This window comes from Bos taurus, chromosome 29 (assembly GCF_002263795.3).
Source record: "Bos taurus isolate L1 Dominette 01449 registration number 42190680 breed Hereford chromosome 29, ARS-UCD2.0, whole genome shotgun sequence".
Lineage (NCBI taxonomy): Eukaryota > Metazoa > Chordata > Mammalia > Artiodactyla > Bovidae > Bos > Bos taurus.
The window spans coordinates 44,060,856-44,078,125 of record NC_037356.1 but is presented as its reverse complement, the minus strand read 5'-3'; the positions used below and the strand labels follow the sequence as shown (position 1 = coordinate 44,078,125).

The window sequence follows — 17,270 nt, the reverse complement described above, 5'->3', positions numbered from 1 at the left end:
CGACTGAAGCGACTTAGCAGCATGGTCACGGGAGCCAATTCCTGCAATAAACCTCCTCAGATGTATGTGTACACCCTGAAGGTTATTTCTCTTGAGGAACTCTGACAGACTGACTCTCAGGGGTCAGAGGACACATCTCAGGAGGGGGCCTGGCCTGGGCCCCAGGATATGAGCTGGGGCAGCTTCTTCACCAGGCAGCTGGCGGTGGGCGGTGGGGGGAAGGCAGGGACCCTGAGGGCAGTCGGGGACGGCTTCCCCGTCCTGTGGGAAAACAGAACTGGACGAGCTGGCAGGAGCCATAGGGCAGGACGGGCCACTGCAGCTCGACGGGCTTCAGTGGACCTGGGCGAGGGGTGGGCACAGCCGAGGGAGGACACCTTGGGGTGGGGGGGCCGTCCTGCCCTGGCTTCACCTACAGGCCACAGCTGACACTGGCTCTTGGGCTGAGGTTCCCATCACCAGGCCTAGAAGGGTGGGCTTCCTGGGGCTGCGAGGGAATGAAGCTGCAGCAAGTGAAGGGGTCCTGGGCAGGCCTTGGTGCCTTAGCAAGGATGGCACATGTGCTGGGGGTGCAGAGGCGGCGGTCCAGGCCTCTGGAAATTAAAGCTGGCTCCCCAAGCCCTTTTGAAGGCACGTGTCACACTGAGAGCGTGGACTCCCTCCCGTCCCCTTCTCGCCCGCCAGTGTTCTTGCTCCATGGCTGCTCACCCATCAGACCCTCAGGGCCCAAGCAGCCGGTCCGGCCCTGCTCCTCCTCAGCCCCAGCACCTCTGATGCTCAGTAAACATTTGCTGGAGTAATGAGAGAGGGTGAACGTTTTCAACTCTACACCAGCCCTGGAAGTCTGACATAAAACGCAGTCAGTGGTAATTTGCCAGAGGACAGACAGTGGCCCAGCTGGCTCTCCTCAGGCCTCAACCTGAGTGGAGGCATCACTGCCCCCAGTTCCCAAGGGGCTTAGTAGTACTGGTGGGTCCTGGCAATTTACATAATAGTCACAATCTAATAACTGAGATGTTTTATTGAGAATTTTTAGGACTTCAAGCCTGGGAGACAGCATCTCAAGTAACCCTGAGAATTGCTCCAAGGAAGTGGGGTGGAGGAGTCAGGTTTTATAGAAGTCTGCAACAAGGGGCAGGCAGTCTGAACATCAAAAGAATTTTTGTGAATTAAAACTATGTATCTCAAGGAATTTAGTGCTTTTCTCTGTATGTATGAGAAGATGCAAGAGTCTGGGCTCACTGAAATCATTCCTTTTGTATGCACCTCAGCTCTCTGGGGCCAGCATCCTGCAGCTTTCCACATCCTAAGCACTCCAGTACTCACTGGAGGGAGCAGCTGCAGTCTGATGGTTGTTTGAGGGCAGCTGTCAGTATCCTTCCTGGGTGCCCTGGAGGGCTGGGCTCACGCATGGCTGGCATCACTTCTCAGTCCCCACCTTCTCCCTGGGCTCTGCCTGCCCTGGGAGCTCAGGCCTCACAAGATTCCGTGCTGCCCCATCCAGCCCTGGAGTTGAACTGACTCCCTGCTGCCTCTCCGCCATCAGGTGGGCAAGCACAGCCTAGGTAGGGGTAGCATGACCCAGGGCACAGAAGAGCGAGCACAGGGCTGGGACCAGAGGCCACAGGAGGGGAGACGCAACAGACTGCCAGCCAGGCAGGTTTCCTGGAGGTGGCCCCTCGGAGCCCCTCCTAGGCCCTGGGTCGCCATTTACTGTCCCCTCAGTCACAGGTCAGAGTCAGGAGACACCCTGGGACACGGCTGCTCAGTTTGACCCGGGTCCACCACTGCTCTGGACACAGCCTTGGATGTTTCTGGCTCTGATGACGGCAACAGTTTCCTAACAGGCTGCAGCGGGTAAGGTGTGAGCTTCGACAAGAGCTCGGCCAGAGCTGGTGCTCTGCTGCCAGGGACAATGGACCATCATCCCCAACACCGGACATGCCGCATAGGCTTCTGGGAGAAATAGACGGAGATCCCCCAGATCCTAGACCCAGCCTAGGTATCCCACAGGGACCCTCCCTGAGGAACATGAGGAAGAAGCCCAAGTGAAAACTGAATCAGAATCAGACCCCAAAATGAGACAAGCTAAAGCAGGACACGACAGTGCTGGGCGGGGCTGCCACGAAGTAACTGTCATCAAAAGCAATGCGTTAAGGCAACTGTATTTCATCCCTTGTTTACATTTTTCTGTTCTTTTCTTACATTTTCTAAGGTTATTTTAATCCACTTTTTTTTTTCATTAAAAAAAAAAAAAAATCTGTGAACCATCTGCCACGCACGCGGGTGGAGGTGGGGGCAGTGGGATGCTGGTTTCGTCTGACTCCCACCAGAGCCAGTCATCACCTTTCCCTCGGTTCAGGCTCTTACTGTCCCTCACGGAGTTCACACCGAGGAACCTCACCTGCCCTGCTCAGGGGACAAGGCTCCCAGGAGGCGGGTGCTCTGAGAAACCGGGCCTCTCTCTCTCCACGTAGACAACAGGAGCCTGCGATGCCCCCAGACCCTGCCGCGCCCGTCCTGGCTGTGAGCAGAGCGATTCTTGTAGCAATGGGACTGGGAGAGGCCACGGTGACTGAGCCTCTAAAACACCTCCCAACTCTTACCCAGAAGCCAGCCTTGCAGAGGATAAGGTGTGACATTTAACAGCCTGTTAAATGGGCCAGGACTGGTACGACCATGCCAGGAGCGGCTGGGGGAGGCGAGGGTGAGAAAGCGCACCAGCTGGCTTCTCTGGCTGGCTGAGGCCCAGCGTGGGCTGGAGCTGCCTTAGAGGAGCCGGGCCAGTTCCCTCCCTGTGTCTCTGTCATCTGTGTCACCTACGACCAGGTCTCACCTGGCAGAAGCCAGACCCTAAGCCACCTCTGAGGGGCCTTGCTCACCTCCACATTCCAGGTGAGTGAATGAAATGAGTTCACTTAATCATCGCAAGACTTCCTATGAAGCAAAGATGTTTTGGTCAAACAAATGGCAGAACTAAAGCCCAGAGAGGTTCAGTGGCCGCCTGAGGTCACACAGATGACGACGGAGCCGGAGGGCAGTGTCGCCATGCTCCGTCTGGCGCCGCCTGTCCTCTTCCCAGGTTTGACCCTGGAACCTGCACCAGGACCAGGGGGGAAAAATAAGGAGGGAGCTTTATTTAATATTAAAGTTGGGGGAGGGATCAGAAGGGAGACAGCCTTCACTTGGTGATGGTGTTCCTGCAGAGAGAAGAGGAGAGTGAGGCTGCAGAGCAGCTGTGACCTGCCCCCCACCGCACACGGGCACCACGCCGCCCCACTCACGCGTTCATGCTCTTGCCGCTGCCGCTGAGCACGATGTACGGGGTCTTCTGGGCCTTCTGCTTCTCCTGGAGCAGAGCCACGGTGCCCAGGGGCGTGTCGCTGGAGCTCATCTTCTTCAGGAGCTGTGGGTTGGGGCCAGTCAGCACAGCAGTCTGACTGTGCCTCAGTCCCCCCGACCCCACACCCTCAGAGGCCACGGCCACCTCCCCGTGGGCACCCACCGCCTCCTCGTCCAGCTTCTTCATCCGCCGCTCCGTCTTCATTTTGCCGGAGCCCTTTCCATGGAAGCGGTGGGACAGCTGCCGGAAAGCCTGCGACCCGGGCAAAACACCGTTAGAGCCACCGGAGCCCGCGGGGCAGGGAAGGGTGGTGGCTCCCCAGTCCCAGCTGAGCCGAGGTGGGGGTGGTGCAGCTGGGAAGGGGCTGGAAGATGGCCCCGGGCCTGGCACCCTCTGGGAGCCCCCGAAGAGAGGGAAGGATGTGCAAGGGGGCAGCAAACCCCAAGAATGTGGGCAGAGAAAGGCGAACAGCTGCCACCAGCTGAGAGCTCGGGGGGCTGCTGGGGAGGGGGCAGGCAAGCAAAGACGCCCTCCTGCCAGGCCTGCAAGGGGGGACCGCTGTGCCCCCAAGCAATGGACACCACAGTCCCCTGGCCCAGACTCCAGGGCGCGGCCCCGCTCACCTCCTTGGGTGTGAGCTTCCGGCCCGTCTCGTCCACGTACTCGATCTTCACGTCGGGTTTATAGCCGTCCTTCTCCTTGAAGTCCTGGGTGAAGCCGCGGTACTCCTCCCGCCGGCTGTACTTGTCATCGATGGCCCTGTGGGAGACACACGGGGCCTCAGCGCTGCCCCCCCGACCCAGGCTCCCGGCGGCGTGGCCCCGGTGGGCCCGCACTCACATCTTGTCCTCGATGCAGTACACGGCCGACGGCAGGGACTTGTTGGGCGCCTTCACCCGGGCCACCTTCTGCACTGTTGTCTCCAGCAGCCCTGGGGGGTGGAATCTGTGAGAGCCAGGCTGCCCAGCGCCCCCAACAGCAAGGTGGCCCCTGGGGGACCCTCCAAGCTGTGCTATGGGAAGGGAGAGACATCAGTCCCCTCGTGCAGACAAAGGAAACGGAGACCCAGAAGTCAGGCGCCTGTCCAGGGCCACTGGCTCAGTACACAGCAGGGCTGCGATCCTAACGTCAAGGTCTCTGTGCCACCGCCTGGACTGCGGCCACTCCACCCACTCCCCGCAGAGGAGAGGCCGAGCCTCCGGGGCAGTGGTGCCTGGTGGGGCACATATGGGCGCAGGCACTAAGGATGGGGGAGGCGGCAAAGGCCAGCAGCCACTGCGACTGCTGGGCCCGGGGCGGGGGGAGGAAGGGGGCAGGGGGCCGGAGGGCAGCAGCTGCCCAGCCCGCCTTCCGCCGCGGCTCCCAGGCCACTGCGGGGCAGCCCGAGCCCCTTACCTTTGTTCTGACACAGGAGCAGGGCGGCCGCCAGCCCTCTATTCACGATGGGCTCCTCATCCAGGATGGTGGTGGAGGAGGCAGAGAACTGGGGGGGCGGAGCACACAATGATGGGGGTGCTAAGTGGGCTACCCTCCTGCCCGACAGTCACCCCTCCCAGGACCGTGGTCCTTGCTGTGCACCAGGCCCTGCGCGACGAGATGCCTCATTTAATCCACAACACCCAACGAGGTCCATATACCCCATTTACGCAGGAGGAGCCCAGGGCTCTGAGACATGGCAGCCCCATGGCGGGGAGGGCAGAGCTGAGCCCCCAGCCCAGCGCCCACCCCTCCAGGCCCCTGCACCTGGCAGCGCCCCCCGGCCCCCACCCCGGCTCCTCGCCCTCCTCACGTCTTGCTGCTGCTTCTCCTCGTCCAGGTTGACGGTGCTCCAGCCCATGTTCTCCTCCCCGTCAGACTCGGAGCCGCCGTTGGCTGAGCGCTCCTCATCCCGTTCAAAGTCCTGAAGGAGGGATGACCAGGCTCAGTCCAGGCCCCGGCGAGCCCGTCCCCCTTGAGCACTGAGGCTTGTCCCTGAGGACTGGCAGGGCCGCCATGCCCAGTGCCCAAGAGCAGAGCAGGCCCGGGGAGTGTGCGGGGGGTGGGCTGCCCGAGGACCCACCATGAGCTCTTCCTGGTCCTCCCGGTTGCCGGCCAGCCCGTAGGTGGGGATCTCCCCTAGAGTGCGGCAGAACTCAGACGTGGCATTGAACACGATGGCCCCCTTCCGCTCTGGGTCCTCCTCCTCCCAGCCCCGCTGCCGAGACTCCAGCCTCTTGACGATCTCCACCACCTGGGGGAGGGAGCAGCTGTGGGCAAACCCAGAAGTTTCTAGGGGGTTGCCATGGAGACCCAGGAACCACCCCTGCCACCCTCCCTGGCGGCAGAACAGCATGCCATTCCCACTGCCCACAGCGGACCAGACTGCGCTTTCCTCTTCCCTGACCCCTGGTCTGCTCTGCACGATCTCGCTCCATCGCTCCGAAGTCGGCGATGGCTCCCCACTGCCCTCTGAATTAATATACAGAATCTGGCACGGCCCCTTGTGACCAAGCCTCTGTTGCTCCTCCTCCTCCACTCACTCTCGCACCCCGCGCCTTCCTTCTCCCACCGCTCCTCCACCCACTCCTCCCCGAACAGACCTGGCTCAGGACTCAAGTAAACATCCCTCCCCCTGGAACCCCGGCCCTGCACAGGCTGGATGCTCCATGGATCTGCCCCCTGCTTCCAGAGCTGAACCACCAGCCACCCACCCTGCCGCCCCACTTCTCACAGCCAATGCCTGACCTTGCGCCCACCACAGGCCACCCCACCTGGCAGGGCTCCGAGGGCCGCCAGAACTCTGCTCCCGACACCATGCCCGTCCTGTGTAACTCCCACCAGCACACAGGGACTGTCTAGGATCTTCCCCCCTTTTCCCTCTTTTATTTTTGGCTGCTGGGCATATGGGATCTTAGTTCTCAGACCAGGTATCGAACCAGCACCCCCTGAGGGAAAGCATGGAGTGTTAGCCACTGGACCATCAGGGAAGACCCTCTCTGCTCTTCGAAGAATCCTCTTGCAACACCACAGCCTTCCTGCTCTGCCCCTGACAGCAAACTCGTCAGAGAAGTTTCCAGTCTCCGTGTCCACCTCTGCACTCCTTTCCTTACATGACATCACATTTTTAAATAAACGTCATCCTACACATAAAAAGGTTACTTGTAACACACGCGTATGCCTTTAAAAATCACCGCCACCAAACAAACAGCATGTCCCCATGACCTGGCTGAACAGCATTATGAACACCCTTTCAGGCCCCAGAGGCCTCCTCCTCACATAGCTGTGGTCACGATTCACGGCCTTTCCTTCACAGTTTAGCACGTAAAGACCCACCCATGAACAGTCTGTTGTTCTGTTATGCGATTTTCAAACATTACGTAATCGGAAGCACACTGTCTAATCCTATGTTTTCAAGTATACGCATCTGTTTTAAGGTCAGTCTTGATGTAAGCGGCTCCAGTTGAACAGCTCTTCCCCACAGAATCCCGTCCCGAGCTGTGACTGTACCGCGGTGGAGTTCTCCAGTGCACCAAAGACAGCCTCTCCCCGGACCAAGAACCCGACATGAGCATTCACACGGGGTGCGGTCCGCTGAGACACGCGACCTCACTCTGCAAGGCTCATCAGTGTCCCCCCACTGATGAGACTCCTTTACAGGCCCCTGCTAAGTGTGGACAAGAACTCTGGCTGCCCCACGTCCTCATGGACACCTGACATTATCAAGCCTGACACTTCTGCCAAGTGAGGCGGGTGGGACCTGATCTATCGTGTCAGCTCGCCCTTCCTCCACTGCTACCCAGGCTGGGCCTCACCTTGTGGTTCAGGGGTCAAGCACCCTTGCACCTCTGTGAACTGCCCTTCTGCATGTGGACAAGTATCTTCTCCATTTGGCCTATCTTTTTACATTCTTCACGACATCTTTTTCTTTTTTTTTTTTGCTGTGCCACAAGGCAGGTGGGATCTTAGTTCCCTGGCCAGGGATCAAACCAGAACCCTGTGCAATGAAAGTGGGGTGTCCTAACCACTGGACCACCAAGAAGTTCCCTTCATGGTGTCTTTAAAATAAAACTAACTTTTTAAATGAAAATCAAGTTTTTAATTTCTAAGTAGTTAAATGCTGCACACAAGGTGAATATATTTGACACCACAGAACCATATACCTAAAAATGGGTAAGATGATAAATCCTACGGGTATTTTAACACAGTTAAAAAGAACCTCTACCATAGTCATAAACAAAATTCTTCACGCTTTTCTCAAATATTACGTTTTGAAGTTCTTAACCTTTTAAGTGAATTTCTGCACAAGGTGTGAGGTACAAACCGCATTTCACATTTTTTCAAATAGATAACTGATTGTCCTGATACCGCTTATCGAGCTGAGTTCCTTTTACACTGGGCCACGTCGTGTCCTATGGCAGGAGTCTGTTTCTGGGGTGTGGGGGCCACATTTAATGCCCCCAATATCACAGGGCCTCAATTACAACTGTCTAAAGACTTGAAAGTGGCTTCCCAGTGGCTCGGTGATAAAAAATCTGCCTCTCAAGTAGCAAGTGAGGGTTCGATCTCTAGGTTGGGAAGAACCCCTAGAGAAGGAAATGGCACCCCACTTCCATATCCTTGCCTGGGAAAGTCCATGGGCAGAGGAGCCTGGTGGGCTATGGTCCACATGGTCGCCAAAGAATCGGACTTGACTTAGCGGCTGAACAACCAAAAGACTAGGAATCTATTACAGCAAATCCCACCACCTGATTAGTCTGAGGGTCTTGGCTATTTGGGGCCCTTTGATCTTCTGTGTAAATTTTAGAATCACCTTGCCAGGTTCTACAAAAACCTACTGGGATTTCTACTGGAACTGCGAGGATACAGACATCTTTACATTACTTTCATCCATTAATATGGTTGTTATGGACATGCTGTGTCCCCCCCCAAAACATCTGTACATTGAAGCCCTTGCCTCCAGTGTGGCTGTACCTGGAGACAGGGCCTTTTTTAAAGAGATAATAAAGGTCAAATGAGGCCCTAAGAGTAGGCCCGAATCTAATAAGCTGGTGTCCTTGTAAGAAGGACAGACGCACCAGGGAATTACACCCCAAGGCCATGTGAGGACACCGTGAAAAGACGGCCACCTATAGGCCAAGGACAGAGGCCTCGAAAGGCAGCAAACCTGCCAACATCCTGACCTTGGACTTGAAGCTTCCAGAAGTGCCGGAATACACTGCTGCTGTTTCAGCCACCCGGTCTGCGGTATTTCGTTATGGCAGCCCTGGGTAACTGAAACAACATGTCCTGCTTAATCCCTTTCAAAAACGGACTACAGTTTTCCTCCTAGAGATCTTGCGTGTCTTCATTCCTTTTAACTTTGTTGCTAAGCTCATTATTCATTATCCATAATGCCTTCTATTGTTCGTCCGTGTTACTTCATTATCTATACTGCTTTCGTGAATGGGCACTGAATTTACAGTCAATAAATCTTGTTATTCATACAGAATAAGCGTATCCCTTATGTAGACTGACATACTCTAAATTGTTTTTACCAGCTGAGCATGGTAAATAATACACAAGATATCTTTTAAATCAATAGTACCTCAGGAGCACAGTTTGTAACTCACAGTGTCTCTAAACCTTTAACATTTCCTTCTTTTGTTATAGAAAGTTCACTCATTGAATACCTAATATGTATATAATTAGCTTTCCTTCCTTAAAATTACATTCTCCATCTCTTGCTGGGGTACAGAACAGAGTCAACTCTCACCTACTAATCTCCTGTCCAGCAACCTTGCTAACACCTGCATGATCTGGCCCCCGTTTCCTACCGCCCCACCGAGCCCACCTTGGACGGGAGCATCAGTGACCTCCGTGCTGGCTGACCCCACGGTCAGTTCCCCTCCTCCGGATATCAGAACCCTCCCGAGTCTGCGTCACCACTGCTCACACCTTCCCTCCAGCTGGGTCTTCACGTGGTTTCCAGGACAGCAGCTCTCCTCTCCGTCCTCGCCTTACCTTCTCTTCCTTATCTACATCACTCCCGGTGATCCCATCCAGTCCTCTGGTATAAACCCCATCTACACACTGACTTCCATGCTTCCATCTCAGTCTCTCCCAAGTATACATATGAAGTTCAAGGTCATACATCCAACTGTCTATTCAATAACAATCACCTCCAATGAGGAGACATCTCAAACCAAACTCAACCGAAAGCAAACACTCACTTTCTTGCCCACACTCATTCCTACCCTAGTCTACCCCATTTCAGAAAATGGCCCAGCCAGTAGAAAATCCAACCTTGATGAATCCCACTGGGTCACATAACTGGCATGATCCTTTCAGCCATAAGCTCTTGACTCTGGAACATAACTTTTAAATATAAACGCTATACCTCATTAACTACAAAAAAGGCAAAACTTCCCTCACCTCATGCCCTCTTCAGCTACTGACCCATTTCCTCATTCTCCTTAGAGCAGGGGTGGGCAAACTGTACCCCCCCACCCCACCCTAGTACATTAAGTGGCAATGGCGCTCGGCTCCGCCCCCGGCTACCCAAGCTGGAGGCAGAGCCCCGAGCCTCAGATATTTTCTTCCTGGCCCGTGAACAAAGCGCGCCCACTCCTGGGCTAAGGAATCGTCCCAATGCCCCTCCTCCTCCAGTCCCAGCTCTTCTCAATCCTCTCGAAGCTACTGTCTCCACAGTGGCGTTGTCTCCACCAGGGCCAAATCTGATCTGCCCCTCAATACTGTTTGAAGATGCTCCCTCCCTCTCTTTGAAACCCTTCCCTGGCTTCAGGAAGGCCTCAGTCCGGTGGCTCCCTGCTGCTCTACCCACACGGTGGGCACCCTGGGTTTGCTGCTGCAGCCTGTCTCCGGCCCCACAGTCTCTCCTGCTGGGAGGTGCAGGGTTAAAGTGTGGGCTCTGGAGCCAGGCTGTGCTCGGCCACCTCCCAGTCACGTGATCTTGGGCAACCTGCCTACCACCTCTGTACCTCAGTTTTCTCATCTATAAAAAGGAGGTAACAGAGCCTTCTTCCTAGTGCTGCTGCGAGGATTAAGTGAATCCACACACAAAGCATTAAGCGGTGCCTGGCACGCATCAGTGCTCCGAGAGGGCCAGCAATGACCACGGCCTCAAGGCCCCACTCAACTCTCCACCTCAGCTCACACCATCATTCCCTTCCTCCGCTCCAGCCCACCTGGTCCTCACACATTCTAAGTCATCTCGCCAAAGGACATCTGCTGTCCCCATGGCCTGAGTGCCTGGCACTCTGAGTCTGGGCAAGGCAGACTCCACTATGTCATTTCAGTCTCAGCTCAAAAGGCACCCCCTGAAAGGCCTTCCCGAACACCGGACCTAAGAGACCAACCTCCGGTCGCTCCCGTGTTGTCTGCACAGCCATCACAGCAGAGACCACTCAGCTTGCTCGTGTTCACAGGTTCACTGCCACTTCTGCCCCATGAAACTCAGAGGAGCCCTTGGCTGTCCTTTCCCCCAGTGACCTCCCAGCCCTAGGATGACGCCTCACTCTCAGCGAGGCAACAACACACACCCCAGAAGGAAAGAAAATGGAAACAACAAACCGCTAAAGCACCCCACAGTGAAAACATGGCAGAAACCCAGAAACCCACCAGTCACACGACGTGGAACAAAAAGGGGGTGCAAACCAGAATACGGGGACCGCCTATGACGGCGTGGGACTGCGTGCCCCTGAGGACAAGCGACCACAGGCACACCTGTCACACCGGCCCCAGCGCCCGCCCGCGCCCGACCCCTGGAGCCCCCTCACCTTCTCGCCGCTGTCCCGGAGTTGCTGCAGCTGCCGCAGGCGGCGCCCCTTCTCCAGCTGCTTCTGCAGCTCCAGCTCTGCCTCGTCCTCCTCCAGCACCTCTGGGGACCCAGACTGCAGCACGGCGCCCTCCTCTGGGGGAGACACAGGAGACGCCCGCTCAGACCACCGCCGGCTCCTGCCCAGGCCCTTCGGGTCCCCCACCCCACAGGCCGGGCCCTCACCCTCATCGCTGATGTCCATGTTCTCCACGCGGGTGTCATCTGACGGTGGCGGCTGAGGCATGGGCTCCTTCTCCCCCTCCTCCTGGGGCTCCTCGTCCGCCTCAGGCACCCGGCGCCGCCCCCGGCCCCGCAGTCTGTGGGCAGAGGCTTCTCTGTGAGGCTGGCTCTAGGGCCGGCCCAGCTCCCACACCCAGCCGTCTCCCAGCCCACCTGGAACCGAAGTCCCCATCCTGAGTCTGGTCCCCAAGTGGCAGCAGGTCATCGGCCCGCATGATCACCTCCTTCTCCTTCTTGCGGATCTTCTTCACCCTCCGCTTGGTCTTTTTAAAGGTCACCTGAAAGGAGAAGAAGGTGGGAGAGACGTGAGGGCGAAGCGAGGCAGCAGCACAAGCCCATGGGAGTGCACGCTGCTTGCTGCTACGCAGCAGTTCACACACGAGTGAGACGAGAGTAACCATCATCCCATCTGTGAGATGAGGACAACTAAGGCAGCAAGAGATCAAGTACCTTGTGCAAAGTCACCAGCTCCTAAGCAGGAGAGCCAGGACAGTGAAATCCCGGAGTCTGGTTCCAGAGTCTTGCTCTCAACCACACAGGCAAGCAACCTACTGAGCCTGAGGTCTACCTGCATGTCCACACAGCACCCCGAAGGTGACACCCTACAGAACAACCGCTTACCAGACCACCACCAACCCTTGGAACAGTCCCCGTGAGGTGGCTCCTGCCACCCCCATTTCAGAGGAGCCTCAGGCTCACAGCTAAATGACACCCCAGGCACAGGCTGGCGATGCGGCAGAACCTGCACACCAGCTCAGGGGCACCTGGCTCACAGTCCTTGTTCTGTCTGCACTGACTGCCTCCCCGCAGCACCCCGACGGGGCTGCCGGTTACTGCTCATCCACAGGGACCACGTACCACGCGATTAACCGATCCCCCTTCTAGTGCCTTCTGGCAGCCTGTGGCCCCTGAGGAGAGGAAGGGGCAGGTCTGGGCGGAGACCTCAGGACTCACCATCTCCTCTGGCGTGAGGTACTCGGAGGCAAGTCGTGGTCCGACCGTGCTCAGGGACTGGGCCTGCAGCCGCAGCTTGGCACGGATCTCCTCTAGCTCCCGCTCCCGGAGGCCATCAGCCACGCCGCCCTGCTCCAGTCGGAAGGACTGCGGCCGCTCGCCTTCGAGTTCCTCGTCGTACTTGGACAGGATAGAGCGAGGTTTGTGCTGCAAGGCAAGAGGGACAGGTTGGAATGCAGTCTGGCTCCTGAAAAACCACAGAGCCACCATCTCCTCCCAAACCAGCCACCCGCCGCCAACACCCCCTGCCCGGTGCCCACGCTGCCCGCCTGCCTGGGCCAAGTCGTCCACGCTCTCGTCCTCCACGTACGGCAGGTAGTCGGGCTTCTTCTTGCGCAGCTCCACGTTTTTCTCCGCCCGCTCCTTGTCCAGCAGGTTCACGTTGACCAGCACATCCTCCTCCTCCTGCAGCACTCCTGCAGACACAGTGGAAAAGGCGGGGCGGGTCACGCGCCCTCCACCCAGCAGGGCCTGGGCCCCCAGCCAGAGTGCCCCAGTGCAACCCACCTTTGTCCTTGAGGGTGAGGATCACCGTCTCCCCCTCGCGGAAGGAGTCGATGGCATGCTCCACAGTGAGGCCCTGCAGGTCCCGGGCGCTGTACAGGTCCTAGAGGCGGAGCAGAAAGTGCAGCCCAGTCTGGACCCCGCCCAGGGATCCCAGCACCTGGGACAGCAGCCTCCCCGGCCCCTCCCCGCAGCTACCGCAGCCCCACCTGCCGTCTCTGCTCGAACTCCTCCTCCACCAGGGTGCTGACACCAAACTCCTGGTCCATCTCCTCCAGCAGCTTGGCCTACGGGATAGGGATGGGGCGGTGACCCATGACCTCAGGCTGTTCTGGATCACCGGAGGACTTGGGGCCTTACTAAGTGGGGATGCAAAAAGCACAGACCTAAACAAGCAAGCCTCTGGGAACCCAATGCAGGCGCCACTGAGCACAGGCCTCCCACTGCTCTGAGGCCCCGCCTCACGGCCCCACAGCCCATCTGCGGCCCCCTAGCCATCAGGCCACCAGAGGCAGAGTGACCCCCAGCACCTCACCCTCTTCTCTGCCAAGTCCTTCTCCTTTTGAAGCTGCCGGCTCCTCTCGATCCAGGCCGCGGTGTCATCCAGCCAGGGGTCGTCCTCCCCCAGGGTCTTAATCTTCCTGAAGACAGAGGAGAAAGATGCTCTGGGGAACCAGCTCCTGCTCCCCCAACCCAGACTCCAGATGTCCTGGGTGCCTCCTCAGACCCTGCCTGAGCCCACCTGGCGGGGACCCTCACCCCAGTTTTTGGTTCAGGATGCGCTTTTCTTTGGCAGCCGCCAGCTTCTCTCGTAGCTCCTCTCGCTGTCGCAAGGCCATGGGGTTGATGACATCGGCGGTCACGGGCTCCTCCTTGGTGCCCGCCTCTGGAAGGGAGGCCCAGGCGTGAGGCTATGCCTGCCCAAGGCTGGTGGGGAAAGGAGGGAGCCACTCACGCTGCCCCGTCCCACTCAGGGGCCAGAGAAGCCAGAAGCAGGGGAAGAATCCTCTGCCTCCTAACTCCCAGGCAACCCCACACTCCCACATCACCCCTACAAAAAGATGGGACCCTCCATGCCTTCCAAAGCCCCTCTGGTCATACTTTAAAAAAAACAAACTAAAACAAACAAAAAAAAACCAACATGCACAGCGCAGATGAGTTTGCAGCGCTGTGCGCATCTCTTGGCCCCTTTAACGCTACCTCGCAGCCATACTGAGGCTGCCACACTGACTGCTCAAGCTTAAAGAAGCAGCCGAGTCCCAGACCCATCACAGGAGCAAGGAAGCCCCAGGCCCGCAGCCAGCACCCACGCGGGACCACTGAGTGGTGCTGACCTGCACTCCAACCCCACTTTCTTCAAAAATCCCTCCAGACAGCCTCGCTCCTTGACCCCAAATGCCCTCCCTCCCACCACCCTCAGCCCCACACTCACCCTTCTTGACGGCATTGACCTCCAAGGGTTTCAGCCCCAACTTTGCCCGGAGTTTACTGAGGACAAGAGATACAAGTGTTATGAGCTGTCCAAGAAATGGGGGCACCAAATGCATTTCTGTACAAAGAGGGGGAGAAAACAGGAGGGGACTGAGTGGTCCGAAGGGTCTCAATCTATGCCCTGACCCAGCAGTGGGAAGAGCACTGGCCTCCCAATCAGGCGGAAGGCCTGGCCTGCCCCCTAGCCGGGGCAAGGCCAGCCTCTCCTCGGCCTCAGAGTCCACTTTGGGAACTCGGATGGTTGGCTGGGATGATTTACATGACGCTTCCCACTTCAATCAGAACGTGTACTACGCGAAAGCCTCCCCAGACAGCTACCCCAGAAGCTGCTTGTCCCACAAGAAAACACAGAAGTGAAAAGGAGACAGGACTTACTTGGTCTCCTCGATGCTGAGTGACGAGGCATCGCCTGAGCTAGCTTTGGAGCTGGCAGCTGGAACAAGAAGCAGCAAGGCTCAGGAGCGGAGCACTGGGCCCAGGAGCCGCAGCCCTGGCTCCAGGTGCAGGGCCAAGATGAGGTCAGCACCTGGGCCTGCTTCCTCCCCGCCAGGAGCTCCTTCCACCCGAGTCCCAGGCTCTAAGAATGCTGCTTCTCCCCACACCTTCCTTTCCTGATCCAAAGGGTCCAGCTTTCTACGTCCTTCACTTTGCCACCTCTCCACTTTTGCGTATCCTGTGCTTTCAACCTACACTGCCCTCTCTGGCCTCAGGCTGTTAACAAAATCCTATCAGACCCCACTTCCTCCCTGGAGTCCTGCTCCGTTACTGATCAGCATGAACTGCTCTCCTCTGCACAACACGGCCACAGTCATTTCTGGACCTGCTTCTCCTCACAGGGTAGGGACCGTCTTGGCAGCATAACTACGCCCTCTGTGTAATTCATGCAGTGAAGAAATATACTTTATTGGAGCCTCTTCTGTGATGCTGCTGAGATCACTGAGGTAAAAGAGCATTTAGGACATCCTCTACTCACCTCACAAAGAGCAAGTGACTTCACTGAACACCACATGCAGAAGTCAGATTCCGACTCAGATGGAGCTGCCCCCACCAGGCGCCACCACAGCTCATCGTTCCAGCATGTTCACCTCACAACCTACCTCTACCTCTTATCCCACTTCAACTCTGAACCCCAACCACTCCAGGCTCTCTCCAAGATCACCAGCCTCCTTATTTCAAAACCCCAAGGATTCTTTTCAGCTCTGGTTTTCATCTGGTCTCCAGTAGTGTGTGACACAGATGAGCACTCCCACAGATCCCCTGACACGACATTCTATGATTTTCCTGCTTTGGGGGATAGCCTACCTCCTTTTTTCGTGGCCTCCTGCTCAGCCTTCTACTAAAACACTGGCATTTATCAGGTTCTGCTACCACCCCTGGCTTCCTACTCCTAGTCTCTCCGTGGACTTCATATGCCACCTAAACACTCATGATTCCCAAACTGCTCTATCCAGCCCAAGCCCTGGGTTTCTCCATGCACATCAAATTCAACACTCTCCAGAACAGAATTCAGTTGTCTCCCTCCAAAAATCTGTTTCTCTTCCAAACTCCTGAAGTTCAGTCGACAGGAATGGGCATGCGTGCTTCAGTCAATTCAGTTGTGTCCAAATCTTTGAGACCCTATGGACTGTAGCTCTCCAGGCTCCTCTGTCTACAGGATTCTCCAGGTAAGAATACTGGAGTGAGATGCCATGCCCTCCTCCAGGGGATCTTCCCCACCCAGGGATAGAACCCGTGTCTCTTTTGTCTTCTGCAGAGCAGGCAGATTCTTTACCACTGAACCACCAGGATAACATCAGTAGAGATCACTGCCACTCAACTAACTGCTCAAGTCAAAATTCAAGGCGCACCCTCAATTCCTTCTTCTCTTTCCAGCTCTCATCCAAACGCTAAGCTCCATCACCTCCTCCTCCAAAACACCTCTCCAATCTGTCCACGTTTCTCCATCCCATGGCTAATGCGTCCGTGCAGGCCACCATCAGCCTTCATCTCACCTCCAGTCTCTACTGCCCTTCTCCCAGTTCTCAACACAGTGATCTTTGCAAAATATGAATGTGATCAACTCACTCGTCAGTTCAAACTCATGGCTTCATCTCAAAACAAGTTTCAATTTCTTAACAGGGCCTATACGGCCCTTAGTGTTCGGAACCGGGTCTCTTTTACAGACTGCTGTCTCTGCTATGAACTCTACACAACTTTGACAACACGTTTGTTCTTGCCTCTGCCCATGCTGCCATCGCTTCATTCATTCAACACATTCAGGGAGGGCTCGTGATATGCCAATTGAGGAAAACAAAGAAAATCTCTACCCTCAAGACAGTTTAACAGAGAAAGACAACCTTCAGTCCCAAATAGCCACAGAAAGACCCTTTAAAGAGTGCTGACGAAAAAGCCAGGGGATGCCTCGGCCTGATGCGCTCGGCCTCCATACCCAGAGCCCACATACCCGGGGCACCTCTGGTCGCCCCGCCCCCTGCACAGGCCCCTCACCGGCCTCGTAGCCATCATCCCGCTTCTCCCGTTTCACGCGCCGCTCGGAGGGCTCTGTCTGGCTGCGCTCCCGCCCGTGCGTGCTGCTGCGGGCCTCATTTTCGGCCCCGCGCCGCCCGCTCCCGCGCTCGCTCCCACGCTCTCGGCTTCGCTTCCGTCGTTCGCCGCCGCTGCTGCCGCCGCCGCTGCTCCGATGCTTGTGTTTTTTGTGCTCCCGGTGCCTAGGCGGCTGTTCGGTAGCGCCCCCGGTGCTGGCCGCTGCTGTAGTTCCTGCCGCCTCCTTTTCCCCGCGGTGCTTCTTTGACGACCCCATGCTGATCTGTCCACCCCGAGCCCGGCCGCCGCCGAGCCCCGACGACGCAAAATGGGAACACTTCCGGGTCGCCCGACAGCCGG

The 17,270-nt window shown here is 57.0% G+C and overlaps 1 protein-coding gene across 1 annotated transcript; it reads right to left on the bottom strand.

The window, feature by feature from the left end:
• Positions 1 to 2,149: 2,149 nt before the first annotated feature.
• Positions 2,150 to 17,229, bottom strand: SART1 (spliceosome associated factor 1, recruiter of U4/U6.U5 tri-snRNP). Its single transcript, NM_001193086.2, has 20 exons — positions 16,875 to 17,229; positions 14,763 to 14,820; positions 14,329 to 14,384; positions 13,656 to 13,782; positions 13,432 to 13,537; positions 13,106 to 13,183; positions 12,900 to 12,999; positions 12,666 to 12,808; positions 12,333 to 12,539; positions 11,532 to 11,656; positions 11,322 to 11,455; positions 11,098 to 11,231; positions 5,403 to 5,573; positions 5,133 to 5,243; positions 4,739 to 4,826; positions 4,184 to 4,274; positions 3,967 to 4,102; positions 3,506 to 3,595; positions 3,285 to 3,406; positions 2,150 to 3,200 (listed from the first exon to the last, which is right to left on the bottom strand). Exons 1-20 carry the CDS (start codon positions 17,185 to 17,187, stop codon positions 3,182 to 3,184), a joined length of 2,409 nt encoding a protein of 802 aa, NP_001180015.1. The 5' UTR covers positions 17,188 to 17,229; the 3' UTR covers positions 2,150 to 3,181.
• Positions 17,230 to 17,270: the final 41 nt, after the last annotated feature.